We start from the raw sequence: 27,317 nt of genomic DNA, 5'->3' as shown, positions 1-27,317 counted from the left end.
TCAGGCCTAAACATTAAGTCATAGCATTTTAAGAGGTGAAAAGACCCGAGGCTCATCTCTTTGCAGAGCTTCGTTACACAGTATTATTAATTCATTTAATAATTGGTTAGTGCTGTGTATGTGTACAGTTCTTTGCAGACAGTCACCGAGCAGCCTCCAGCGTGTACGCGTACAGGGACAGGGGACTCACTCATTTATTTATTTATTTTTTTTTTAGAGCAGTCCTTTCTTTCGTGGGACAGCTGTAAAGATTTAAATACCCTCTTGTGTTTTACATTGGGCTTGAAAACTGCCTGTTTGTAATTCCTGCACACTGATCTTGGCTCTTGAGCCGCTGGAGAACACAGAATAAATGTACTTGTATTTGCATAGGACTCTCCAAACAGTTGGAGAGAGTCAGCTATCGTGAGTCTACCTCGGCTCTGGCCTAAGCACCACTGGTTCCTTCCGTTGTTCTTCCAGTGTCACGCTTTTCAGAAGCCTCTCCACCCTCGTCGCCTTCCTCAGATTTGTTCCGCTTCAGGCGTTGGCACTGAGGGTTTGGTCCCGTCAGACAGAGTGTTCTGGGACCCTGACGGAGGACCCTTGGTCACCAGCCTTGTTTCCGTCCACACAACCTGGGACAGCCTTGTCTGTTAACCACCTTGGCAGGGGCCTTTATGAGCTTCTGATGAAGAGCGAAATCTCTAGGCTCTTTTTTTTTCTAATGTTATTCTGTTTATTTATTTTGGGCTACATCAAGTCTTGGTTGCCGCATATGTGCTCTTTGTTGCAGCGCCCAGACTCTCGCCGTGGCACTCAGGCTCAGGAGTGGCGGCACGGAGGCTTAGTTGCCTTACAGCAAGTGGGATCTTAGTTCCCCTACCAGAGATTAAACCCAGGTCCGCTGTATTGAAAGGCAGATTCTTAGGCCTTGAACCACTATGGAAGTCCCTAGACTTTTTTTTTTCTCTTCTTTTTACATCCGTCTCTTTGTCCAGCCCCTCCCTAACTCTTCAAGAATCGTAAAGGTTTTTAGGTTTTGTTTTGTCTTTGTTTTTGGCTTTTCAAGATTAAAGCAGCTGTAAATCCGTGAACAGCAGTGAATTCAACCTGTACTATATTTTTTTTTAAATGCAGTCAATACGGGCAAAGTTCTATCACCAAGATCGAGGTGAAGAGGATGGAACTCTGGAAGTAAAGAAAAACCCACAGAGCCTTTGACTTTTTCCTCTCTGCTCTTTTTGGCTGCCCGTGTCCTTTTCCCAGTGTCTGTCTGTCTCCTTCTCTCCCTCCATGTTCCAGCCCTCTCGCCGCCTCCTATCAGCCCTTTGGCTCCCATTCCATCCTTGCTCTTCCGTGTTCCCCCTTCCAGCTAGTGGCATATGGAACTAACATTACTCCTTAGCATTTCCTGCACTTCCATCACCAATACTTTTACCATCAGCCCTTAATTTCCAGACTAAGGCGAGCTGCACATGTCACATTTCTCTAAGGGAGAAAGAGATTAGATCGCTTCTTATGTGTGACCCTTGGCTAATTTGCTTTGCGGTCTTGGATAGAGAAAACTTTTGGTCCTCAGCCTCAGGTTTTTTTGCGTGATTGGTTCCCATTTTTGACCAAATCAGCGGTTTCCGATTGGTGGCTGGACACGAGGGCTTCTGTGTCTCAGTGTTTGCTCGGCTCCTGTCATTGCCAATGCTGCTGTCATTTTGGTAGAGGTGGCAGGGAAGGAGGCCAAGGTCGAGGGCTGCTTCTCCGAGTCTGCTGAGCCTCCCCCGCCTCTTCTGCCCTGCCAGCCCTCCTGGGCCACGTGGGGAGGCAGGCCAGGCACGAAGAGGGTCAGGTTCAGACCTGGGGCTCTTTTCCTAACAGTTGTTCTCTTTCTCCTCCTCTGTTTCCTCTTGCTTCCAGGAGATCACCCTGGAGAAACCTGCGACTCTGGGGTGTGGGCCCTAAGTTAGGAGGATAAGAATGGTCCAGGGTTCAGTTCACAGTGGGCTCTGTGACCCTGGGTAAGTCACAGGGTTGGTTTCCACCTGGCTTTGTCAGTTGCCTGAGTAGGTGGATTAGATCCAGTGGTTCCCGAGAGGTGTGATGATGGGTCCTTTGGTTCTCTGAAGCACTTTTCTAAAGCCAGCTGGAAGTTAGGCAGAGGCCCATACAAGGGCTGTGGAAGGTGTCCAGGTCTGTGTCTGAAGGTGTGGTGTCGTCTTAGGTGGGCTGTGCTGCTTGCCTGGGCTGAGCGGGTCAGGGGCTGTAAACTGCCGGCCTGTGGATCACTGCGTGATGAAGCTGAGGAAATGAATTAAATTCTGTTTTGTAGACCGTTCATCCACTTGGTACCTGAGGGGTGGGTATCTGTCACTGTCCACACCAGACCCACAGCAGAGACCCTGAGCTGTGTTCTCTTTTCAGACCCTGCTGACTGAGGACTCGGTGGAATTTCCACAAGTGGTCCCAGCCCCGCTGGGCTCAAATCCCTGGAAACTGGTTTCAAGGGCCCAGGAAGCCGTTTTTGTACCTTCTGTTGATTTGCCCCATTGGAGTTAACCGGGTGCTTTGCTTTCAAAAGTGAATGAAGAGTCAGAACTCTTGCCCTCCTCTGAAAAGTGAATGAAGAGTCAGAACTCTTGCCCTCCTCTGCTCCATCCTTTCCTCTCCAGTGACCCAGTCCAGTTTGACTACTTAGCCAGCCCCTCTGGGCAGGGCACCAGCAAGGGACACCGAGACCTCAGACCTTAGCAAGACTGTTTGGAGGAGAGACCGCAGGAGGAAAGACGGCCAGGCATCCTGTGGCCGAGCTGCGGCTCCCTGAGGACCCTGGTGGGTGGACAGGGGGTTTCCCTGGGGTAGGATCCAGTTGCCTGCAGGTTCAGTGTAGTACCTGGGGAAGCCCTTTGTGAAGTGTAACATGGGAAAGGAACACCAGGTGGTGTCACTGTACTTGGGGCAAGTCAGGAAGGCTGGCAGAGGGTGAGGCAGGGATGCACCTGAAAAGAGGCACAGCGTTTAGTCGGAGGCATTGATGGGCGGGGGCTGGGGATCCTCCTCTGGACTTGACACTTGACTCCCGTGACCATTAGAGGCTTTTGGACAAGGAGTGACAGGACTTGACGTGATCAAAACAGCATTTTGGGAAGGTCCTGTCAGATGTACCTCTCTGCTCTCTGGGCCTTGCTCTTCAGTCTCCTCCGGGTCTTCTGTTGCACAGGGCCAGTGCTGCAGCTCTTGGATAATCGTGGATGTCGTGGTTGTTTTATGACCCACAGGACTGTAGAGCAGCCTGAACAACTCTATGAGTTGAGATGCCTGCTCCCAGCTGTCCTGTAAGGTGGCAGGCATCAGATGGATGGTGCCAGTCTCCCATATTGGAAACCCAACACCTTGAGCCCTGGGGGCTGTTTTTATGATCCTGGTGTGTTTTAAGAGACAATATGATTGATTTTCGAATGTCAGTAATTATCAACATAATTGCCTGGCGGCCCAGATTTCCTTTTTGGCATATCAACGATGAATACTGGGCTTCTCTGGCCCATAAGATTCCCCACCTCCTTTTGGGGACCAATGACTGAGTTTGGATGTGGGCTAAGACTAGAAGTGGACAGACCCTCAAAATTTTGTAATTAGAAGGGATCTTGTGTCTGTCTGTCCAGTGTGCGAATTAGGGTACTGCAGAAGCCCAGAGAGGTGGACATGACTCCCCTCAGGGCACACAGCCAAGTGGTGGCAAAGTGGGCCCCAGAGTCCAGGTCATGAGCCTTCCTGACCAGCATCTTTGGCACTATACCCCCGTGCTTCTTGCCCCCCTTCCTTCTCCTGGTGTCCATTCAAACACAACCCAGCAGACCTCCCTGGGGCCTGCTTCCAACTCCTGCTTCTCACACCTTCCAGTACCCACTGAAGGTAGCAAGGGACCACTACTTAAAAGATGCAGCCTGCTAAACTTTTGCTTGATCGTGGCGTTGACCAGTTCTAAAGCCTTCAGCTCCCCTGTTCCCACTGCCCTGTGCCCCCACCACATACACATACACACATTCACACACCCACACACACTAAAGTCAGACCCAGCTTGACTCCTCCCCACTTCCTCTCTCCCAAACAGCCTTCTGGGCCTTTATTTTTTTTTCCCCTGTTCTGGGAATTGTTCACCTGCCCTTAAATTAAGCATGGCTAGGTCAAGGGTGGGCAGTCTGGGAAGGCTTCCTGCAGGAAGGAAAGAGTGAGCCTTACGGGAGGAAAGCAAAGGCTTAACACAAGAGAGAGGCCACTGCCCAGCCAGGCCCCTCTGATAAGCCCAAAGCCCAGGTCCTGCACCAACTGCGCCAGTCCTCCCTTTACCGCCCTGAGTCTGTTCTTCTGACCGGGGAAGCATCTGCAGTGGCACCAGCTCCTCTGTCTGCCTTGCCGAGGCAGAAGCCGAGCCCTCCGCACGCTTGGGGGAGGAGGTAGGAAGCCGGTTGCAGGCGGCGAGGGAGCCAGTCACAGGGTTTATGTTAATGCGGGCCCTCCCCCAGCCTGCGCTTAGCCTATTACCCGGGCCCTGCCGGCAGCTTCATTAGTGGCGCAGCGAGCCTCAGCCTGCCTTCCATGGTTCCCTAAAATAATAAGGATGGCGTCACCGACTTCCGCGGCCATGTGCTCCCACCCAGTGCCTTCAGAGCTCTATTGTAGGAAACAAACAAAATCCAGACACCTAGGTGCTTTTTTCTTAGAGAGGTTTTTTGTGTGTTAAAGTAAGGGAGGACCCTGCCCCTTAGTTAAGAATTTAAAAGATCTTTATGCGGTGTGGAGATCCCAGTCTTAGCTACCATTGAGGCTGCAGAATAACCTCCTGTTAGCAGAAATGAGAGAACTTCATGGTTGGTTCCAGGGTCTTCCACTGGGGACTGTGATTTCTGATCAGAGCAGTGGCGTGCTGTGGCAGGAGAATCACCCAGCTTGGGCTTCCTCGGCTCTCAGCCAACTCTGGACCTTACTGCTTCCTCTAGAAAAAGAGGGCTAAACTAGAGCAACATTTTGAAAACTGTGGATCACGTTAATTTTTTTTTTAATGTAATAGAAAAGAAAAAATTGTAAACAGGGTTAAGTTTTGTTTCTGTGTATGTGCATGTAAACACACAAAAATATATGTGTGCTGAGCCAAGGTGTCGATGTCTTTTTTACTGTGGGTTGTGGTCAGAAAGCCACTGACCTAGATGATCCTGAAGGCCTTTCTAAGCTTTTGAAATCAATGTCCAACTTTTCCCCCAGAGCCTGACGTTTCCCCCATGGAACATGACTGATTTTTGCAGGTTTTGCCACACTGATTGTTAAGCAAAACTAGAGATTTTATGGTTAAAAGGACAAAACCACAATCATCTGTCATTCCTATGGAACACCTCTGGGAAGAAGCCCCTTTCCCTGCTGCCTTGGTGTCTTAGGTTGGCCTTCGAGCTAGAAATGGGATCTGCAACAGGGGATGGCCCATTTAAAAGCTGACCTATTTAAAACCCACGAGCACCAAAAAAACACGGGGTCAATCTGATTTAAGTCTTCTTCTGTTGTAAGGCTGGGACCTGAAAACTAGATTGGTCAGGGACTGACAAGGTTGAAACCAAAGCTACAAATATTTGTTGCATGCCCATTTGGAGAAAGAAAAGATCAGACTTGGAGGTGAGTGGGAAAGACTAAAGGAACAAGGTGTAGCTGTAAAATCCAGAGGCGCGTCTTTGAGGCACACCATTCTCGGCTCTCTAGAACATGGGGAGGCCTTCGTTCCATGAAAGGGCCCTGCGGGCAGCAGAGGCGACTCAGAGCTGCGGGCCTGCCTTGACGCCCATTCTGTCCCTTGACCATGGACACAGCAGTGAAGGTGGCTGTGGGTCAAGGAGAAGGCAGGTGGCTTTTTCCAAGCTGGGGGTGCTTTCCGTGCATTGTTTCATCTAATCCAACCCCAGGTGATGGCACTATTGTCGTTGGAGGAAACAGAAGCTCAGAAGTGAGGTGATGAGCTTGCGATGGGAAATTTGGACTTGAACCAGGTCGGTCTGCCTCCAGAGCCTGCCTTCTGTCCACCTCTCTATGTTGCCTCGGGAAATGCTGGAAAAATAAAGAGCAGTCCCCTCTTGAGCTTCCTTCTCTCTGGTTCTAGCCTTCAGAGGGCTTTGCTTTAGGCCCAAGCTGTCCATTTAAATCCAGGCCAGCTTCACAGGCATGTGGCCATGTGACCACCCAGGCCCCACGCCTGGAAGGTCTGGGGATTCTTAACAGTTTTTGAGCAAGGGTCTTCCAGTTTCATTTTGCACTGGGCCCTGCAGATTATCTGGCCAGCCCTGGCGTTGCTAGAGTGCGTCCTGATTCTTGGTCTTGCTGGGTCCCTCCTGCCTGTGCTTAGCGTGCCCGTCCTCTCCGGGCAGAGGCATGTGAAGCATGCACCCTGTTCCAGCCTCGGGCCTGCTACCTGGCACACTGGACTGGAGTTGTTTACCGGCCGTCTGTCTCCTAGCCTGCCACCACACCTCCTGCTGGCAGGGACCCCAGCTGTGGATCGTTACTGGCTCCACGTCCCCTCCGCTGCTTAGATGGACAGTGTCACAGGAGCTTGCTGGGTGGAGAGAGGGGGTTTCTTAACGGGCAAGAGAACCTGCATGCAGAGCACTGGGCCAGGTCAAGAGAGGGTGCGGTGTTGACCGCGCTCCTCACAGGGCTTGCCTGGCGGACACAAGACACACCAAAACACGTTGTTATTGTTTCTAAAAGGGAGGGCTTATTCAACCTGTGTCAGACCAGTTGCACTGTTAATTTCACTATGGTTTGTCTCCCTTTGCATGCCCAGCACCTAGTGCTGTGGCCAGCACGATAAACAGGACATTTGTTAAGCAGTTGCTTGGCTGTCCGCTCCCTGCTAGGCTGATTACAGAGAAGGACAGTCCCTGACCTCTAGGAGGATCGGATGCTTAATACACGATTAAATGATTCATGTGGCAGCTGCCCTCGGTGCCCTGGGATGCTCAGAGCTGGGTGATGAAGGTTTCCTGGGGAGGGGTGCTTAACTCGGTCTGAAGGCAAGGGTGAGAGGTGGGGTGGGGGGCAATGAGATTGGAGGAAGTTGGCTGAGGTTGAGAGTAAAAGGCCTCCTTAGGTCAGTTTAGAACCTTGATTTTTTTTCCCGGAGGCGGCGGGAAGCCAAGAATGTTTTCTAGGCCAGAGTTTGTGCTTTATAGGCTAAACAGATATCATTGTCCCTTTTCTGCAAGGCAGAGCCTGAGACCTCGGGGATAGAGTCAGGGTCGTTCAGCAACCTGGGCCGGGCCTCCGTGTGGAGGTCTTTGCCCAGTAGTCTAGCATTCCTGCTGTCACAGAGACCCCATTTGGAAGCAGAATCAGACCTAGAGTGACTTAGACTACCGTGAACAGGACCATGTTGCTGGCAGTAGAGAGGAATGGTCAAATTTGAGAGATGTGTGAAGACAAGATTTCACAGTTTTGAAACAAGCAACGGGTTCTTCCTTAGAGTAATAATGTGTTCGTGTTTATCACGGACAGTTCAGCTCCGCTTGGTGAGAAATGACTGTCACATCTTGCTTTGGGGACGTGTTTTTCAGGAAATGCGGAGCCGGGCAGTCTGATTTCTTAGGAACCTTCAGTGCCTCCCTACTGACATCTCCAAGGGGGCCCGAGTATGAATATGCAGACACCTCTTAGGTGTTAACACTTGAGGAATGAGCCAAAGGCTCCTGTGGAGGGTTGTCACTGGGGTGACTGAAAAGCTCCCGATAGAAGCAGAGTAAGTCCAGTCCTTGGTTCTAGAGAGAGTAACCACATTTTGGTATTTTTAAACGGCCAGTGGGATTGGGAGAGAGTTTAAACCCAAAGTACAAATTTTCAGTTTAATTTTAACTTTGCGCTTAGCTCACACCCAGGGTTTGGCAGGGGGGAATGGGCCTTACTTTTTTTTTTTCTGTTTTAAGCAGAACACACCCTGGATGTAACAAGGATGTTCTCTTCACATGGAGGAAGGGTTTGCAGCAGCAGCACTAGGAGAGACGGGAGGAAGTGGGTTGGAATTGCGGCAGGATTTCTAAGAGTCAATTTAAGGAAGCTTGGGGTGGGTTGGACGTTTTGAAACACGCCCTGGAGCTGTAAGAAAGCGCAGCCCTGCATGGAGGCAGGTGGAACTGGGCTGGATGCCATGCCTTCGACAGGTCAGCTGTTGGACTGGACCTTTTGTTTTTTCCTGTTTGGTCCATTACAGACACATCACAGTCTGCTTACCTGCCATCCCCGATGTGACTCATCACCCCACAAAGAAACTGTGGGTTTCCCCCGTGGTTTGGGCTTTCTGGTAATATCAGCAACCTCAGGGTGTAAGCCTCAGCCCACCTACCCCGCCCTCTTTGATCTCTCCCCAAACTGTGCTTGAAACCCGGCCAGGAAGGAAATGCAGAAACCATGGGGATCCCAAAGTCCCCACAGACCTGGAGCAGCCACCTGGCCTTCCATATACCACAGGCTCTCCCTCCTGAGTGACAGGAAGCAGCCTTTTGCTCCTTGGGGAGGAACAGGGTCTCAGGCCCCCAGCCTCTGTCCAGATCCTTGCTCCTGACTGCAGTGTCATTGGAATGGGGGCTGGGTTAGGTTTTGTGCTTTGGTTACCAAAGAAGTGTAACCAGCGTGGGGACTTCTGGGAGTAGCCCCCATCCCGCCAGTGGAACAGCTAGAAAAGGGGCTGAAGGGGGTTTAGTGCAGTCAGGGTAGTTTGTAGGATTGAATTTGGGGGTCTGGGAGAACCTGTGCCCTGCTTGGGAACAGCAAGGAAACCCTCCTCGTCTGTGGCAACACTAACCATCAGGGCCTGTTCCTACAGTTTTAGGATCAGTGGTTCTGATGTGTGGCTGTACAATAGGATAGCACCCCAGGAGCACCCCATGAGGCGATTATGAGGATCAAATGAGACAGTGCCTGCAAAGAGAGTGCCTGCTGAGGGCTCAGGAAAGAGCCCTTGATTGTTGTTAATAAAGAAACAATCGTTGTTAGTAGTGGTGTCTTGCATATTGTCCCCAAGAAGAATGGCCACCCTTTTGGGCGTGGTGCTGGGACTGGAACCTTGGGTCTATCTGGAGAATTCCCAGGCAGCACTGAGCTGTTCTGGGAAAGAGGCAGACTTCCGGGAGGAATTCCCTTGACTCTGCAGCACCACCTCCTGGCCCCCTCTTACTGAGGCCTCCTCCTTGGCTGATGGCCACAGGAATAGAAGCCCTGACCCATCTAGAGAACCACATGTCTGAAATCTTTGAAGGTGGACTGGAAACCCTCCTCATATTTGTCTTTCCGTAATGGAACTTAAAGAATTCCCAGGGCCTTCCAAGGAAAGGAGTGACTGAAGGAGCCTAGCTGTGTGACCCCAGATAGAACTGCCCACGAAGGAGGTGGCGCTCCCTCCTCAGGACAGGTGATCTCCCGCCACTGCTCCCCAAAGGCCTGGCTTCCTGGCTCTGCACTGACCTCCTGCCCTAGGGCAGAAGGCCTCACGGGGTTTACTCCCAGTCTCTTGCCGGTGACCTTGAGAAGGGGGCTTGACCTGGATATCTGTCCTCCCCTGAACAGTGGGAAAGGACTTAACTTCCCCTGTCTCAGATGCAAGGGAAAGGTGAGCCTTGGCACCGGTGCCTGGCTGAGAGCTTGCTGGCTCTGGATAGGAGCTGCTGCACCTGGCTTCACCCCTCCTGCCAAATTGTTGCTGTCCTGAGTTGAGCAGGCCACCTCTCTCCACCAGGGAAGAAGACAGCAGGGCACCTGCAGGGCACTGTGGCCCAAACAAGCCCTGACCTCTCCTAGTCTGACCTCTTTCAAGGGCAGGCTGAGGGAGAGGCGCAGCAGCTTGCTGTGGATTCTCTTCTCCCACGTGGACATACGTCCAGTGATGCCCGAGGAAGAGGACCACTGTGGCAGACAGTCACCCTGGGCAGATGGACCTGCTCAGAGGTGGGGAGCAGCCCTGGACAGTGACTGGTTAGGACAGGCCTTGCTCACTTATCCAGGAGGAAAAAAGGCTGTGAGGGGCAGGAATGATAATGCAGGACTGCTGTCAACAGGACAGGCCTGGTCTGAGTGACCCATTGGTGTGAAATCCAAACTAGGGTTGGAAGTCCCAGGGAGCATCAGATCCAGGCAACATCAGTACACATTTCCTGGAGGCTGCAGAGATCAGGCTGGAGAAGGCAATGGCAACCCACTCCAGTATTCTTGCCGGAAAATCCCACGGACGGAGGAGCCCGAGTCCAAGGGGTCGCTAAGAGTCAGACATGACGGAAGCGACTTAGCAGCAGCAGCAGCAGCAGAGATCAGGCAAGTGGGGATGCAGTGTCAAGCACCAGATGAAGCCAGGAGGAATCACCTTTAAGGATCCCGCCATCCATGGAAGGCTGGGGAGCAGCCCCCTGTCCGCTCAGGACAGGAGTGGAAAGCTCTGGGCATCTGGTGGCAGGCCAGGCACCCTGGCATCCCTTGCTGACACCCCTGGGTCATGGCAGGCCTGAGAGCTGATGACTCTTCCTCAGCCCGTCTCCCTACCATCTGTGCTGGAGCCTGGACCCTCTCTTGTAGCCAAATCTGCCTTTTAACAACCCAGTGAGATGGTAGCTCTTTATCAGTTCTTTCTCCCTCATTCGAAATAAAGGGCTTAGGGCCAAAAGAGAAGATCTAAGGTCTCTTAACGGGGCAGAACCACCTCCAGGGAGGCAGGAAGCCTGCAGGGCCGCAGAAGTGTCTCCAAAGACCAACTTCTGGACATTGCCAAGCCCAGCATTTCTATGTGGGTTCATCCTGGGCTTGTGGATGTCCATTTTCCTTCCGTGTCGGCTCTCAGGACCTGAAGAGCAAAATCTAGAGCTGTGGTATTCTGTATGGTAACTTTCATGTATCTCTTTGCACTTTGATTAAAGCTGAATAAAATTTAAAGCTTAGCTCCTCAGTCTCACCTTACCGGCCACATATGACTAGTGGCTCCTCTCCTGGATGGGTTTCCATCGCCACAGGAAGTTCTGTTCGACAGCACTGGTCTCCATTCTGTAGAGTGGAGAGTTGGAGGGGTCCCTGGTCTGCAGCCCTTACTGTGGGGCAGGCCAAGCCAGTGACCAGGTGATGACTGCCAGGCTGGGTGGGCTGTCTCTGACTGTGGTGGAGGATTGGGTTCAGGTACATCCCGGGACCCATCCGCATGCAGTGGGTCACAGACTCAGAGGTAAAAGGACGGTGGAGACTGAGGAGGGAGAGTAGTAGGTAGGGGGCCTCAGGAAGGTGGTCAGGCTGGGACCATGGCGGACCCTGGGGTGAGGGGCTCAGAAGGAACGGCAAGGCCCGGAGGTTCCCTAACAGCATTGTGGCTGGTGCAGTGGGGAGCCTGGGGGCTAAGGGGCGGCAGCAGGGTTGGAAAGAAACTCCCAGTCTTGCTGTCAGCAGTGGGATTATTGGATTTGTCTTCTCCAGTCCAGCCAAGACACCTGTCCAGAAGGGCCCCCTGGTTCTGCAGCTCCAGTCACCCCAGCACCTCTCCCCACCCTGCCTCAGTGTTGCTAAAAGCAGAGAAAGATCAGGGTGGGCGCTGGCGCTGCGAGGCTTCCCAGTCTGCCTCCTGTCCTCCCCCCATCCCTGGCCTCAACCCCCATTCCTCACCCCGGTTGATTCACAACCTCTTTCCCTTCCCAGGTGAAAGAACTCGTCCTGGACAACTGTCGGTCGAATGAAGGCAAAATCGAAGGCCTCACAGATGAATTTGAAGAACTGGAGTTCTTGAGTACAATCAACGTCGGCCTCACCTCAGTCGCAAACTTACCAAAGTTAAACAAACTTAAGAAGGTAAATAGAGCGGAGGCGCAGGTGTGCTCGGGAACTGGGCTGGGGAGGAGGACCCGGTCATTTCTCCAAGTTGAAGGAGCATAACTGCAGGGGGGCCAGGGCGAGCCCCAGCACACCTGCCCCTTCCCTGAGCCGACTCCCTTCCTGGCCCATCTGCAAGGAAATGAACGCCTGAGCCCAGAGCCTTCATTGTAAGAGTCGTTTCTGCTTTTTCTCTCCCTGCCTTGTTTAGCTTGAACTAAGTGATAACAGAATCTCAGGGGGCCTGGAAGTATTGGCAGAAAAGTGTCCGAACCTCACGCATCTAAATTTAAGTGGCAACAAAATTAAAGACCTCAGCACAATAGAGCCACTGGTGAGTCATCGGGGCCTCCCCTCTCCTCTGGGATGGGAGGGGTTGATACCAGGGAATGCTACTTTTGCATTTGCATGACACGCCTTTTGTGTTTAATTATGTGCTATGAGATAGAATTGAGCTTCTATAGAGAAACTGAGGCCTCGAGAAGTTCAGAGAGCTTGACCAAGAGGCTGAAGGGTGCCGTAGGACCCGGGTCTCAATTTCTGGTCCTAGTGCTTTTCCTCTTAGAATTTCCACTCAGCTTCGGAAACCCGAGCTGTCATTTCTTTAGGCTTAGAACCTGGCTTGTGCCTTTCACTGGGGAGAGAGGAGCCATCCAGGAACTCAGCTGACCCTGAAGGTCGCTGCCTATTTTCTCCTTGGGTCACTGCCCAGAGGCTGGTGCCTCTGAAGGTGGGTCGGTCCTGATGCGGGTCCCATGGGATGACAGAAAGCTATGTGGTACAGGAGCCCCATGCACTTCTCCAAAGGGTATAGAGAAGAGTGACCCTGGTCAGCAGTCCTGGCTATGATGGTGACCACGGACTCAAAGACATGGGCAGTATGTCCTCCTTTGCTTGTCCACATAGAGCTGAGCACACCCAGACTTCACGATACACTCACTAGAAAAGGGCAGGTCATGATCAGAATAGCAATTTCTATGTTGCTCCTGCTAAGTTGCTTCAGTTGTGTCCGACTCTGTGTGACCCCATAGATAGCAGCCCACCAGGCTCTGCCGTCCCTGGGATTCTCCAGGCAAGAACACTGGAGTGGGTTGCCATTTCCTTCTCCAATGCGTGAAAGTGAAAAGTGAAAGTGAAGTTGCTCAGTCATATCCGACTCTTCGCGACCCCATGGACTGCAGCCCACCAAGCTCCTCCATCCATGGGATTTTCCAGGCTAGAGTACTGGAGTGGGGTGCCATCACCTTTTCCGATTTCTGTGTTACGCATATCCGAATGACTGTATTCACTTGAGTTTAAGGAAATCAACTGTAAGATGTACCATTGATTAATTTTTGATTAATTAATCATTGATTTCTATTTGTTGAAGTATAGAAATACTACTGCATTAAACTGACACCTAGCATAAATATATACATAAGAATTACTTCATAAGTTGGTCCCCTTAGAATCAGGAGAGGGCCATAAGGATATTTGGCCAAGTTTGCACCTTTCCCTTTTCTGGGTATAGAGGGTACCAGTTGGGCTATCTCTCAGTTTGGATTCTTGTCCAAAAAGCATTCCTCGTACTTTGTGGGCACTTGAGGGGCTGGTTGATGTGCCCGTGTAGCAGAATGGGAGGCTGGCATTTCTCCTCCAAACTCGGGCCTTACCTGCCTATCTGTGGCATGTGGTCAGCTACTAGAATAGATTTCCCATAGAACTTTATTTTAGGACTTCTTCTGATCTCCTAGGGGAAAGCAATTCTATTTATCTAGCTAGAAACCTCAATTTCATAATTTTATTATAAACTGAAAAAAAATCTTTGAAGTTCTGTATATGTGTGTTTTGGGAGGCAAGTTATGGAGACTGTGTACACACGCGTGCACACACACAGTGTTCCTTTGGCCTAGAATACTCGTGTTTGTGTGATTTCTTCCCTGGTTATCAGTGTGATTATTGTGTTTCTCTCACCCCTGACAGTGGGGAACCGCCTTTGGTTGGGAGAGGCGGGCCTCACCCACCCAGCCCACAGCCCAGACTTCCTCTCTACCCTTGACCTTCTGCTAAAAATGACCAATCTCAAGAGAATGACCTTGTTCCTGACATTGACCTTGAGGGACAGTAGCTTTAATCACCAGTTAGGCCTGGCCCCACTGGAACAGGGACTTGGCCTGAGGTGGGATACCTCCTCCTGGAAGATGAGGGAACTGGAAAGATGTAGCAATTTCTTGCTAGCTGTGTGACCCTTTCACTTCCTGGGCCTCAGAATCCAGCTGCCAACAAGTGTAACATGGACTAGAGCCCGTCACTTAAACCCATTGGTATTAAGTACTGTGGACAAAATCTGGATCCTTCATTGGTTTTTCTCTTGTCCTTTTTGACAGGCAGTATTGCAGAGTGTAAGAACACAGGTCTGAAGTTGGACTGCCTGATCAAAACCCAGTTCTCTGCCCTCTGCTTCCTCTTCTGTAAAATGAACTAATAATTATTTCTGCTTTATCAGTCTGTTGAGGATAAACTGAGTTAATACAAAGTGCAGTATTAATTGCCATTATTATTATTCCCAGAAGGAGGTAGTTTGCATTCCTGTGGCCTTTTCAGTTCCTCTCTGGCTCCTTAGACACAGGGCAGGCTCCAGAGCTCTTGGCTTATGCACCAAGAAAACCCCGGGTTAATTTCAAACTTGTCAGTGTTATGGCAGAGGCTTTAATTGCAGAATAGAAGTGTTGGCATTGGGTGAGGCTCTGAAGATCCTCAGGTCCAACTGCCCATCTTTCACATGGATGAACAGGAGGCTCCCCAGCCAGGGGTGACACAGCCAAGCGCAGCCAAACCAGGGTTTGCCCCTCACCTGTGAGTTCTGCGTGCTGTCTCACGTCACCCCCACCAGTCTCCTCATCCTGCTCACTGTCTGACTTCACTGTTTCCTTGCAGAAAAAGTTAGAAAACCTCAAGAGCTTAGACCTTTTCAATTGTGAGGTGACCAACCTAAACGACTACCGAGAAAACGTGTTCAAGCTCCTTCCGCAGCTCACGTATCTTGATGGCTACGACCGGGACGACAAGGAGGCCCCCGACTCAGATGCCGAGGGCTACGTGGAGGGCCTGGACGATGACGAAGAGGACGAGGATGGTGGGTGGCGCCAGTGAGAGGCCAGGCCGGGTTTTACGGGGGGCAGACTGGGCGTCGCTGGTCCCTGAGAGCTGTCGACCTCTTTCTAGAGCTGTGGAGGGGGCAGGCCGTCTGCTTTGTTTACTGTGTAGACAAACAATGGTCTGTCTCATTGGTTGACACCCCTAAATAAAAGGACCTGAGCCCAGAGAGACACCCGAGGTTCTCCAACTGCATGGTAGCTCCTTAGAAACCATCTGAGGGACATCCCTGGTCAGGGAACTAAGATCCCACATGCCTTGCAGCCAAAAAGCCAAAACAAAACAGAAAAGATGTGACAGATTAAAAGACTTTAAAATTGGTCCACATAAAAAAAAAAAAACATCTGAATCCTCCTTTCAGTTTTTTCCCTTTTCCAAAGTCCTCCCCAAAATGAGATCCTACGATGTCTCACTTGGATTTGCTTACGGGGAGGAGATGAGCAGATAGAGGAAGGTGGGGCAAGGCGTGAGGGTCCCCTCTTTTCATTTAGGGTCCGGTGGTGGAGATGAGGTCATGGCTGGAGAGACTGTGGGGCCCCCTGGTGGCTGCCACCCATAGGACCACATGGCAGGACCTGGGGGTTGAGGACTCAGGAGCCCCAGGGATCTTGGAAGCAGAGGAGGTTGTAGGTAGCACAGTGGGCTCCCTAGTGGCACAGTGAGGACTCAGGGACTTGCAGGAAGGAGAGAAGGAAAAGGAAGGGGGACCTCCCGTCTCATCTCCTCTCCACACTGCCAGCTCAGTGCCACTTCTGTGCAGGGCTTTGTGGCCGAAGTGGAGGGTTGAGACTTTGCCTGAATATTTCACAGATGAGAGTGCTTATCCCTTCTTAGGTGGGAATATTTTACTAGGTATTCAGACATCCAGTTGTTTCATCTTGTGCTGGGACAGAAAAGTCTTAGGACTAAAATCCTGAGACTGGGCTTCTGAGCCCAGCTCTGTAACTGACTCCTTGTGTGATCTTGAACAAGTCACTTCTCCCCTCTGGGACTCGTAGAGTTTGGCTCAATGCTCTCTCTGAATGAGTTGACTTCTTGGCTTTCCTGGGCCCTGTAACTTGGCTCCCTGAGCTGGCATCTTCTCTGCCATCTTAGCCTCCATGTGGGATCTTTCCTTTTCAGAATCCTTGGGAAGAGGGCTTACCTTTGAGGTCATTCTAGGATGCTTATTTTTTGGATGACTTCAGGGTGTGTTCAGTCACATTAAAGCATCCAGGCTGTGAGCTGGGTGGGTGTGGGAGTCGTGGCCCCTACATCAAGGAGTGCATCTCGTGCTAGGCCAGCGACCTGGGGCCTGTACTGTGGGAAAGAGGGGTCAGCTCACCACACCCTTGTTCTTGTCCCCATTTCTGCTCGCAGAGGAAGAGTATGATGAAGATGCTCAGGTAGTGGAAGACGAGGAGGACGAGGAGGAGGAGGAGGAAGGGGAAGAGGAGGACGTGAGTGGAGAGGAAGAGGTAAGAGGCTGGGCTGGGCTGGGGGACCATGTCTTGGAGCCCCCCTTACTTGCTTTGCTGTGTCTGAATCAGTCCCACTAACTGCCTGACTGATCGGCCTTAGCAGCCAGGAGCCCTGAGTGTGTATTGAATCATTTTAGGGCCTGTTACTGGGCTGATTTGGGAAAGGCAAGCCTTGCAGTCAGCCCTGGAAAAGAAAGAAGGGGTTCTGGAGGCCAGTAAGGAGGGGACTCTTCTGCTGGGACAGCCTGGCATTTGTTTCCATGTAAGAATCAGTTCTTATAGAATCCACATCCCCATTTCCACCTTTTTGCGTTTGTGTGTTAATTTAGATACTCAGCACTTACAGTATGCTGGGGAAAAATCAAGGACTGCCTTGGACTGGTGGGTAATAGGATAAGACACTGCTGGATTCCACATCAGAGGGTGGCAAGGGTCCCCCACACGGCGGATAAAGTGCCGTTATCCTGACACGCTGACTGGCATTCTTATTTAGCGAGGTCTGGGATGTGTCTGTGACACGGTGCAGCCCGTTTCTACCACTTGCTAGCTGTGTGTCCCTGGGCAAGTTGCTTGACCTTCTGAGCCCGTTTCTTTATAGGTGTCATTTTATAGCTGGGTTGTAAATAGGGAGCAACTCACTGGATTGTTAAGAGGATAAAATAATTTGTAAGTAAAATCCCTAAGGACAGGGAGTGTTTGACCACTTACTATTTTAGGCTTTCACACCCTTCAAGGTCCTGGCTCTGTGTGCCTGGTTTTGTACTTGGATGGATGTTCTGAGTCTTTCTAGAGCAGAGTCATTTTCTCTGACTTTTCAGCTTTCTAAATCTGACTGCAAAAGTTAGATGGAGAGAGGTTTAAAATGGTGACAGCACGGACAAGGTACCTGCCTTCTCCCATAACTTCCTGTCTCTCCCCATCAAGGGAATGGACACCTATTGGCCACACAGGCCCTCTCAGGTGGGACCTCCTGGCTGGTCCCTCATGCTGCAGAGAGGCAGCTCAGGGTCAGAGGAAAAGCTGGTGACGTAGGCTTGGTTCCCCCCGAGAGGTGCTGCCGGGTGTCTCTCCTGCCCAGGTGTAGGCTGCTGAGTTCACTGCTAAAGAATATTATGTATTTTAAAAATAGAGACAGCAAAACAGCACACCGCCCCCGCGCCCCGCCCCCCAGGACAGGGCAATAAGGCATTTTGGCTAATGGACTTGCTCTTCCTGTCACAGGAGCCTCCAGAATGCAGAGGGTTTCTGTTTTGGGATTGGGTAGTGGTGGAGTGTTTTTTGGGTTTTTTTTTCCTTCTTCTGTAATCTCATTAACCATGTGCAGATTACACACACACACACACACACACACACACAGTCTTAGCAAACATACTGATTAAGGAACTATTTGGTGACATTATGAAAGGATATTCCCTTGACAAAAAGAAGTCTATTGCCAAGTTCTTTTTAAACAATGGATTGCCTGGTGCCTCAGGAACAGTATCATGCAGATTCAACTAGCCTGGACCCCCAGGAGCAGCATAAAGTGTGGTCCTGGGTTGAGGGTGAATTCACACCCCTTGTTGAATCTCAAGGAGCTGGAAGTGATTTTCTTTGAGGCGGGGAAGAGGGGAGGATATTGCATTTTCCCTCTCCTCCGAGTGATCCAAGTTTGCAAGAAGTGAAGGGGCTGGGTAGGGTAAGGCTGGACTCACCCACGGAATCTGGATTGGGGTTTTCCCGTGAACCAAAACTAGATTGAGGGCAGATGAAAGTCCAGCCTGCTTCATGTGATGGAGAGTCGCTGGGGGAACTCACTGCTCTGGGAGGGCACGCTGCAGAGCTGCCTGAGTTACAAGGACTTCAGGTCAGTAATTCTTAACCTGGGCGCAGAATCCACCCCAACTCCCCGCTCTTGCAGGTACTTTTGTGATATGGGTATTTCCTGGAAAAGAGGTTCAAAGCTTTCTACAGAGGCATAAAGGTGGTCCTGGATATAAAAGAACCTCTGCTTTCGATTCACCTGACCAAGCCTTGGGGCTGCTGAGAGGCTGGCCCTCACCTTTCTGAGCTCAGCATCAGGGAAAGTGGCTTCTTCCCCATGTCCCGAGGCCCGGGCGTTCCTAAAATCCAATGTCATCTTCTCTTCTAGGAGGATGAGGAAGGTTATAACGACGGGGAAGTAGACGATGAGGAAGATGAAGAGGAGCTTGGTGGTATGGCAGCCTTTTTACTCTCCGAGGGTAGCAGGCTGACCCCTTCGGTCATGGTAGATTGCTGGGCCCTGAGGACCAGGCCTCAGTTTGCCAGGGGCAGCAGAGCGTCCTAGACTTGGGCTCCCTGCTTTCCTGGTGGGTGGACGGAGTCAGAGGTGAGATCCATGTCTAACCTGAATGCCTTTTCCTTACTCTTCCAGAAGAAGAAAGGGGTCAGAAGCGAAAACGAGAACCTGAAGATGAGGGAGAAGACGATGACTAAGTGGAATAACCTATTTTGAAAAATTCCTATTGTGATTTGACTGTTTTTACCCGTACCCCCCCAAATCCCGCCCCCTGAAACTTATTTTTTTCTGATTGTAACGTTGCTGTGGGAACGAGAGGGGAAAAGTGTACTGGGGGTTGTGGGGGGAGGGAGGGTGGGAGGGGGTGGAATAAAATACTATTTTTACTGCCACTCTTTATTTTTTTCCCCTAATTTTTCTTTGTGTCTGGTTCTGTCCCTGTAAATGCAATAGCTGAGTACACACACGTGAACGTTTGTTCCTTACCCTCAGAGAGGACAATTTGGAGATCTCTGACATTTCCTGATACTTCCCAAGTCTCTTGAGTTGATTGGAAGGCCGGGGCTGGCCTCAGTTTGGTTTCTCAAAGCCCAGGAGGGCTGAGCACCAGCCGCGTCTTACCTCTTGTTCCGGATCCCATGATTTTCACGTTTCTTGGGCCTGCTAGAGGCAGCAAGCGCCTTGGCTTGTAAATAGCAACCTAAAGGCGAATCTTGGCCCTGGTCTGGGGACCTTCCCTGTCTTCCATCCCCTTTCTCTCTTCCCAGACGGTGGTGGGCTTTGCTCTCCTGAGAAGACTCTGATGTCACTCTTGAGTGATGAGCCAGAGAGCTGGAAACAGCAGGCTTCAGAGTTTAGGAGTAAAATGGATTCAGTAATTCTAATTAAAAGAGAAGAAGCAAACCCTCAAACTTCAACCTCTTTCAAAGATATAAAAAAACAAAACTCTCCCTATCTTGTTGTGTAAAATATTAGAACACTTTGTTTTACAAAATGACAGGAGAACTCTTCTGTGCGTCCTGCTCGGCCTAGACCATTTTTACAGACCTAGGCACGGGACACACTGCTGCATGTCGGCTGGGTTTTTTTTTCATACACCCGAGCACGGAAAAACTTAACGCAAAATTGTATTTTCTTACCTAGTGGAGATCTGAAGTGACTGCAAATTCCTAGTGAATGTACAGGCTCGCTTTCCTGTCCCTCTTCTGGATTGCTTTCCAAGTGACGCGTGACTTCCTAGCCCATGTTTCATCTGTATAAAAGAACATCTGCACCGGTTTTCCTCCCCCTCAGAAGAGCCAAACTTTTGAGTTTTATGTCTGTTTGCCATTGATAAATTTCAATAAATCTTTTTATACAATTGTTTTTGGGGTGGCTTCTTTTGAGTCCAACATGCCATTGGTGATGCCATCTAGATAACCTGGTGGGGGGCAGGAAGCTTCACGTTGGTTACCTGATAAAATAGTTTTTCTTAGAAGATCTGTAACCTGATGAAGTTTGGCTACTCTGGGTCTCAACTCAAGACTTGGTGTGCAGTCTTCATTAAAGACTGGATTTGGGCAGGGAAGTGGTGGGGGATGGGAGTTTAAAAAGATAAAGACATAAAAAGGTTTATTAAACACCAAAAAGCTGGCCTTGGGACCTTATTTTTAGTATATTTTATTGTTTTGTTGTTCAGACCGTAAAAAGAATACAGGAAAACCAAAGGAATGTACAAAACAAATCTGTACCTTTTTCATTTAGCGTTAAGTATGATAGTTTCTCCCTCTAAAGAGGCTTTAAAAGCATATACCTGAAATGGCTATGTAGTAGTCTATTAATTTACTTAATTCTAACCAAATGGTAAGATACTCAGGTTATTTTCAACTTAACCACTAGACATTGTGTTACACTCTTTATGGATTTGATAGTCCAAATGCTTAGGAGTCATTGTACCAAAAATAGACGTTTATAAGTCTCATGTGCAAGGTTCTGTGTTTTCCAAAAAGATCATCCCACATACTGTGGTAGTTGATACATATACACAGAAATTCATTCTCAGCCATAAGAGCTTGAACCTCACAGCAAGCCCTAGATCCTATGTGATTCCAGCAGAAAGGTGCTTCTCAGGAGAGACTGACCCACCTTGCCTCTGGGTGGTGCCCAGATACCTCCTGCCCCCTTCTTTGGAGCAGATGGACGTTTTCTGGCTCCAGGTGTAGGTTGGGGAGGTGGCCCCCAGAGGCCCGGTGCTGTGCCTGGCATCAGGACTGTGAGAATGACCAGGTGTGCCCTGCCTCACAGAGCTGGGAAAGGAACATGGGAGTGGAGTGAAATGCAGAGACGCTGGTCTCAGGTTTTCTGATACTGACTCCTATGAGGGCTTTTAACAATCAGTTAATCACATAGATTGGAAATAAATTGTAAAATGAATGATGGTGGGTGGGTTGATGCCAATGAGATCCAGGGAGGAAAAACCTGTCTGTGTCAGTCATTAGGCAGTCACATCAGCCCTTGAGATAAGGTCTCACTGTGCCCATTTTACTAATGAGGAAAACAGGTCCAGTGACTTGGAGGTATGAAGAACAGGAGGCAGGGTGAAACCTAGGTCTCTTTGGGCTATTTCCATTTCACAAAACTTAGTCATGTATGGCAAGTAGAAGAGGAAGCTCAACCAGAGGGAGGGAAGCAGTAAGCTAAGCTCCTCATTGAGCTCTTGCTGGATACCTGGTATTGCATCTCATTGACCTGATTGAATCCTCACAGCCATCTTAGATAGGTGCCATAATCCTTGTTATACGGGTGGCTCAGAGAGTGACAGGCCCAAGGTCATGCAGTCAGATAAAAGCAGCATCAAGAATAAACCAGGGATCTGTGGTTCCAGCCCCAGCCCTCTTAGCAGGTGGTGGTGGTTTAGTCGCTAAGTCGTGTCCGACTATCACGACCCCCATGGACTATAGCCCTCCAGTCTCCTATGTCCTTGGAATTCTCCAGGCAAGAATACTGGAGTGGGTTGCCATTTCCTTTTCCAGAGGATCTTTCCCACCCAGAAATCGAACCCCAGTCTCCTGCATTGCAGGCATTCTTTATGACTGAGCTACAAGGGAATCCCTCTTAGCAGGTGGCTCAGTGGTAAAGAATCCTGCCAGTGCAGAAGATCCCTGGGTCAGGAAGAAATGGAAATTTATTTCCTTGAAGGAGGAAATGGCAACTTTCCCTTGAAGGAGGAAATTATATACTTTCCCAGCTGTGGACAGAAGACCCTGGCTGGCTACAGTCCAGGGATTCATAAAGAGTTGGACCCAACTTAGCATGCACACACACACCAGAGTACCTCCAGCCTCCTCCCCCAAGCTGCAACCAGCTGTGTTGAAGCAGTTACCCCTCCTCACCCTTGGTGCCAGGTTGCCCCACCAGGTCTAGCAAATGCCACAGGATGGACCCTTGAGACAGAAGGGCCGTTAGAAATCACCTAGTCCTCAACCAACCCTCTGATTTGATGAAAGAAGAAACCAACCCAGGAAAGGTTAAGTGATGTGCCCAAGGTCATCCTGCAAGACAGTGGCAGAGCCCAAACTCCCATTCCTGGGCTTCTGAAGAGCCATGTCTCTCACAGCTACATCCTGTGGTTGCAGGGAAGCCAGCTGTCATAAGATCTAGGATGTACACGGTGTAATGTCTTCCAGAACACAGCCAAGTCTTGGGGGGACAGGATGTAGTGAGTGCATGACACATCTGTTTTCTGTGACTTTGGAGTTCACCTGTGTGTTTCAATATTCACAGTGGGTTTGCCTTCCTGGTAGTGTCTGAGAGGTTGATCATCCTAGAAAAGGGTGTGAATTTCTTGATGGAGAGAGCAATGTGACGATTCTTGATCATGAGTTCCTTCTTTGTGTAATGTGCTGTATCTACTGCCTCCCTCAATCCTCATACAGATTTCAGACAAAACCAAGGCTTAGAGAGGTGAAACAGCTAGCCTCAAACTTGTCTTTCTGATACAAGAGACCTTGTTCTCATGTACTACATCGAAAGAGCCAGGCAGATGAGGGAAGAGGGGATAAGCAGTTCAGTTTGTCTCATTTGCTGACTTGCAAAGGCTGTTTTTATCCTCATTCAGAAACTCATTGTTCTTGGTTGGAAAGATTCCCACAGTGGGTCCCTAATAAGCAGCTTTGGACAATGGCAGCCCTGAGTCCCGGGACCAGCCCTTCAACAGGCCCCTGTGGCCGGCTGGACCAGGGGTGAGCGGGGCCAAGGACTGGAGATGGTGAGACAGATGAGGGCAGGTCTGAGGCTTCCTCTGCCTGACGGAGGCCCTCAAGGTACTCACAAATATGCCAGCAAAAGGAAAGACCAGAGACAGATTCAAACCTGACAGGGCTTCTGTGGACTGCTAACGGTCTGATTGTTGAGGCTGATGCAGGGGACATCATGGAGTTGCCCACCAAACATCAGCTGCTGTTGGTTAAGAGACCAACAAAAGGACTCACACGGATATGGGCCACTCCCATTCCTGAAGTTCAGATGGGGCTGACCCCCACTTCTGTGGTTCCTGGGATGCGCAAGCGACCCTGTCCTGGTCAATCAGCATATTCCAAACTTTGACCATAGTGACTGGTCCGAGGAGAGCCTGGAAACCAAATTGGTTAAATGAGGCTTGGTCCTTGGGATCTGGAAAATTGAGAAGCCTGCTACCAGGGGTACTGGGCTGGGAGGATGGAGGGACATCTCTTGGAGAGAGACTCTAGATGTCTCCATTTTGGCCTGAGAGAGTCCTGACGAATTCAGACAAGTGAAGATACCGACATACCGGCACAAACTTATTGTTTGCTGGACTTTGTACCTTATTTTGCTCGTTTCTCAGAATAATCCTGATGGTCATCGTTATCCCCATTTCAAAGACTGAACACCTATAAGTACTTGATAAATATTAGCTGCTCTGTACCAATCAGCCTGGTGTTTCCCAGATTTCCCTAGAAAGGATCCTCAGGGCTTGACAGACTGCCAGGTGTCACCCCTGGGAATTCTGGTCCAGGAGCTCTGGACCAGGGCCCAGGAATCTGTGTTTTAACAAGTGCCCTGAGGATTCTCAGCATCAAGGACATTTGGGAAATGCATTCGACTCAATCCCCACCACAGCCTACCGAGAAAGGTTATTACAGACATTTTTATTTAAAGTTGCGGCAAGCAAGGCTCAAGAGAGGTTAGGTAACCTGCCCAAGCTGACACAGGTGGCGAGTGACCAAGCTGGGGTTTGAACCTGGATCTACCTGACTTTCACACTCCTTGTGGAAAGGGGATGATAACAACTGCCTGTATGTTTCACAGGTCATGAAAGACTCAAATGATGGAAAGAACGTCACAAAGTGGAAAGTGAAAACCACTACCCAGAGAGAGAAGTGGTGATTTATGAAAAAGAAACCCAAGTAACAAGAGAAAAACAAAAGACCTCAAAGTGAAATTTGCTCAGTCATGTCCAACTCTTTGCAACCCCATGGAATTCTCCAGGCCAGAATACTGGAGTGGGTAGCCTTTCCCTTCTCCAGGAGATCTTCCCAACCCAGGGATTGAACCCACAGGTATCCCACATTGAGGGCAGATTCTTTACCAACTGAGCCACTAGGGAAGCCCAAGAATACTGGAGTGAGTAGTCTATACATTCTCCAGTGGATCTTCCTGACCCAGAAATCAAACTGGGGTCTCCTGCATTGCAGGCGGATTCTTTACCAACTGAGCTATCAGGAAAGCCCTAAACCACTTGGTAACTGAGATGACCTACATGGAAGTTTTTTCCTCCCTTTTAAAATTTGCATATAATAAAATTCGCTCTTTGTGTCAACCACCAGATAGACTAGATTTTAGTTTATAGATCTTAGTTGTAAAAAGAAATGGATCAACTCTCTGGGAATGTCTTAAGTCTTGTTGATGGACTTCTGAAAGTGTTACAAGTCTTGGCTGTGACTCAGAGGAGACTGGACTCACGTCCTAGCTCTGAGACTAACAATTTGGGTGACTGTGGACAAGTCACCTTTATGTCTTGTAAGAAGAGTGACATGGGCCGTGCATCTTCTGACAGCCTCAGTTGATAGTTTGTTACATTCTTTCCTTCTCTGCCCTGAGGCTCCAGTTTAGGCTTTGTTGAATGTGAAGTTTAGGAAAGGTATTCATGGTAAGAACTCTGGGATAACAAAAGGGTTAAATGTGGGAGAAGCAGTCTTTCTGCTGAGGTAGGAGCTCTTTGATGAGAAACTAGCAAAATGACTTTGAGGTCCCAACCTGTAGATAGCCCAGTCTTTACACACCCACTATTGCCTGGGTCGTCCAGCTAGCCCAATAACGAAACAGAGAGAAAACCAGTCTGAACTGAGCACTCACCAGGTACCCAGAGCTTGACACAGGTGCTCTCATTTCATTCTCGCAGCCGAATCTGCTTTGAGATACTTATGATTCTTTTCACTTTCCAGATGAAGACACTGAGGTTCAGAGACACTATGTCATTTGCTCAAGGTTACACAGCCCAGGAAGGCATGAGCTGGTATCAGAACCCATGGCTTCCTGGCCTGAAGGATGGAGGTGTTTCCTCACTTCTCAGATCCTGAGAAGCCTACACCAAATGGCAGAGAGATTCATCTTCTGCAAATCTTGGTTTGACTAATTTCACAACATTTCTCAAGAATCTAGCTCTCAGAACCAGTGCGCTCCTCCCACTCATCTCTGTGGTTCTCCAGACTTCTAAGTTTGTGACAAAAATCAGCCTCTCCGTGGTCCGTGGAAATAGATGTCTTAAAACAAAAGTGATCAGAACCTCAGGAACAAGGAGGATGGATGGCTACCTCTGGAGAGAGTGACACTAGATGTTTTGAAGGATAAATAGCAACCTCTTCTGGAACTTCCCTGGTGATCTAGTAATTAAGACTTTGTGCTTCCAATGCAGGGGGCTTGGGTTCAATCCCTGGTCAGGAAACTAGGATTCCACATGCCCCATGGCCAATGACAAAAACAAGCGAACAACAACTGCCCCCCTCCCCCAACAACGCTTTCTAATGCTTGAAAAATAGGAAGAGATAGCATGGCTGATGGTACCATCCTGAGCTAGAGCTGGGAGGCCTGTATGATCAGGGTAGAGCCACCTTTCTGGAGTGGGTATCCTCCCAGAAGTGTCCGGAGACACAGAGCATGTCTGTGTGCTGATAGAACTGGTCCAGAGGAGAGGGAGGCACTTAAGATGGAGAAGAAACAGAATCTGGGAGAAAATCAGAGGCCTGGGGTCCTGTAATAGAGGCTTAGTCTTCAGTACAGGAAAGGAAACTTCTTCCTTTGTGACAGAAGAGAAGGGAGAAGTGATAGGTAAAGTTAGGTGGATAGCTTTGGCGGAGGAGACATCTGCTTTTGAGGGAAATGTGAGGCAAGGTCACCAGTGGGAGCAGAAAGGAGCAGAATGGCTGTTGAGGTTTGAGGAGAGGCAAGAAGGTATGAAATGTTGTTCTAAAGGGTGGGAAAACCACCACCTCTGGAAAGCCTGTTGTTACCTGCAACAGATGACCGTAGCTTTAAAGTGGGACCTGTCAGCATGGCTCAGCTGCTTAGTGCAGGCATCAAGGTTGTAGACAGTTGGATTTAACTAGCCAGATGAGTATAATGCATAGAGTGTGGGGGCAAGGAAGATGGGGTGTTTAGAAAGTTGTAAGAACGGACCATGCATTCTAAGTTGGCTAAAGAGAGAAGTGAGTCATGACAGAGTGATAAAGCAGGAGATGGTTGGTAGACTGGACAATGGCTGGAACTGAATGACTGTTGGGATGGGAGTACCATGGTAGGTTACCAAGTGGACTTAACTGATGTTTATAGAGAATTCTGTCCAAAAGCAGCAGGATACACATTCTTTTCAAGTGCACATGAAACATTTTCTGTGATAGATCACATGCTGGATCACAAAACAAGCATTTGTAAATGTAAGAAACTTGAAATCATATTAGCATCTTTTCCATCCACAGTGCGATGAGGCTAGAAACCAACTACAAGAAAAAACTGAAAAAAAAAGTGGATGCTAAAAAATAGGCTACTAAACAACTAATGGATCACTGAATAAATCAAAGAGGAAATAAAAAATAACCTAAAGACACAAAAATGAAAGCATGATGATCCAAAACCTACAGGACTCGGCAAGAGCAGTTTGAAGAGGAAACTTTATAGCAATACAAGCTTACCTCAGGGAAAAGGAAAAATCTCAAATAACTGCCTAACTTTACATCTAAAGCAACTAGAGAAAGAAGAAACAAAACCTAAAGTTAGTACAAAGGAAGAAATCATATGATTAGATTAGAGCAGAAACAAATGAAATAGATGCTAAAAAAAAAAACTATAGAAAAGATCAATGAAACTAAAAGCTGCTTATTTGAAAAAGTAAAAATTGATAAGCCTTTAGCTAGACTCATCAATAAAAAAAACAGAATCAATAAAATGAGAAGTTAAAAGGAAGTTCCAATTGATAACACAGAAATACAAAGTATCATAAAAGTCTACTATGAATAGCTATATGTCAACAAAATGAACAACCTAGAGGAAATGGACAATCTTTAGAAGAACGGACACTGGGTATAATGGAGAAGGAAATGGCAACCCACTCCAATATTCTTGCCTGGAGA

General features: G+C 49.3%; 1 protein-coding gene across 2 annotated transcripts in view; it reads left to right on the top strand.

Annotated features, from left to right (window-relative positions):
• The window catches only part of ANP32A (acidic nuclear phosphoprotein 32 family member A), a 38,839-nt gene extending 18,784 nt beyond the window's left edge, over positions 1–20,055 (top strand). For both annotated transcript variants that reach the window (XM_070796981.1, XM_070796982.1), the window contains exons 2-7: positions 11,668–11,817; positions 12,050–12,172; positions 14,755–14,953; positions 16,333–16,430; positions 18,565–18,628; positions 18,829–20,055. In XM_070796981.1, coding sequence (XP_070653082.1) covers positions 11,668–11,817; positions 12,050–12,172; positions 14,755–14,953; positions 16,333–16,430; positions 18,565–18,628; positions 18,829–18,890 — 696 coding nt within the window. In that variant the 3' untranslated portion in view covers positions 18,891–20,055. The remainder of the gene's footprint in view (positions 1–11,667; positions 11,818–12,049; positions 12,173–14,754; positions 14,954–16,332; positions 16,431–18,564; positions 18,629–18,828) is intronic.
• The last annotated feature ends 7,262 nt before the right edge of the window (positions 20,056–27,317 follow it).

Source organism: Bos indicus, chromosome 10 (assembly GCF_029378745.1).
Source record: "Bos indicus isolate NIAB-ARS_2022 breed Sahiwal x Tharparkar chromosome 10, NIAB-ARS_B.indTharparkar_mat_pri_1.0, whole genome shotgun sequence".
Taxonomy (NCBI): Eukaryota; Metazoa; Chordata; class Mammalia; order Artiodactyla; family Bovidae; genus Bos; species Bos indicus.
Note: the sequence above shows the minus strand (reverse complement) of the source record. Positions and strands in the feature narration are given on the sequence as shown.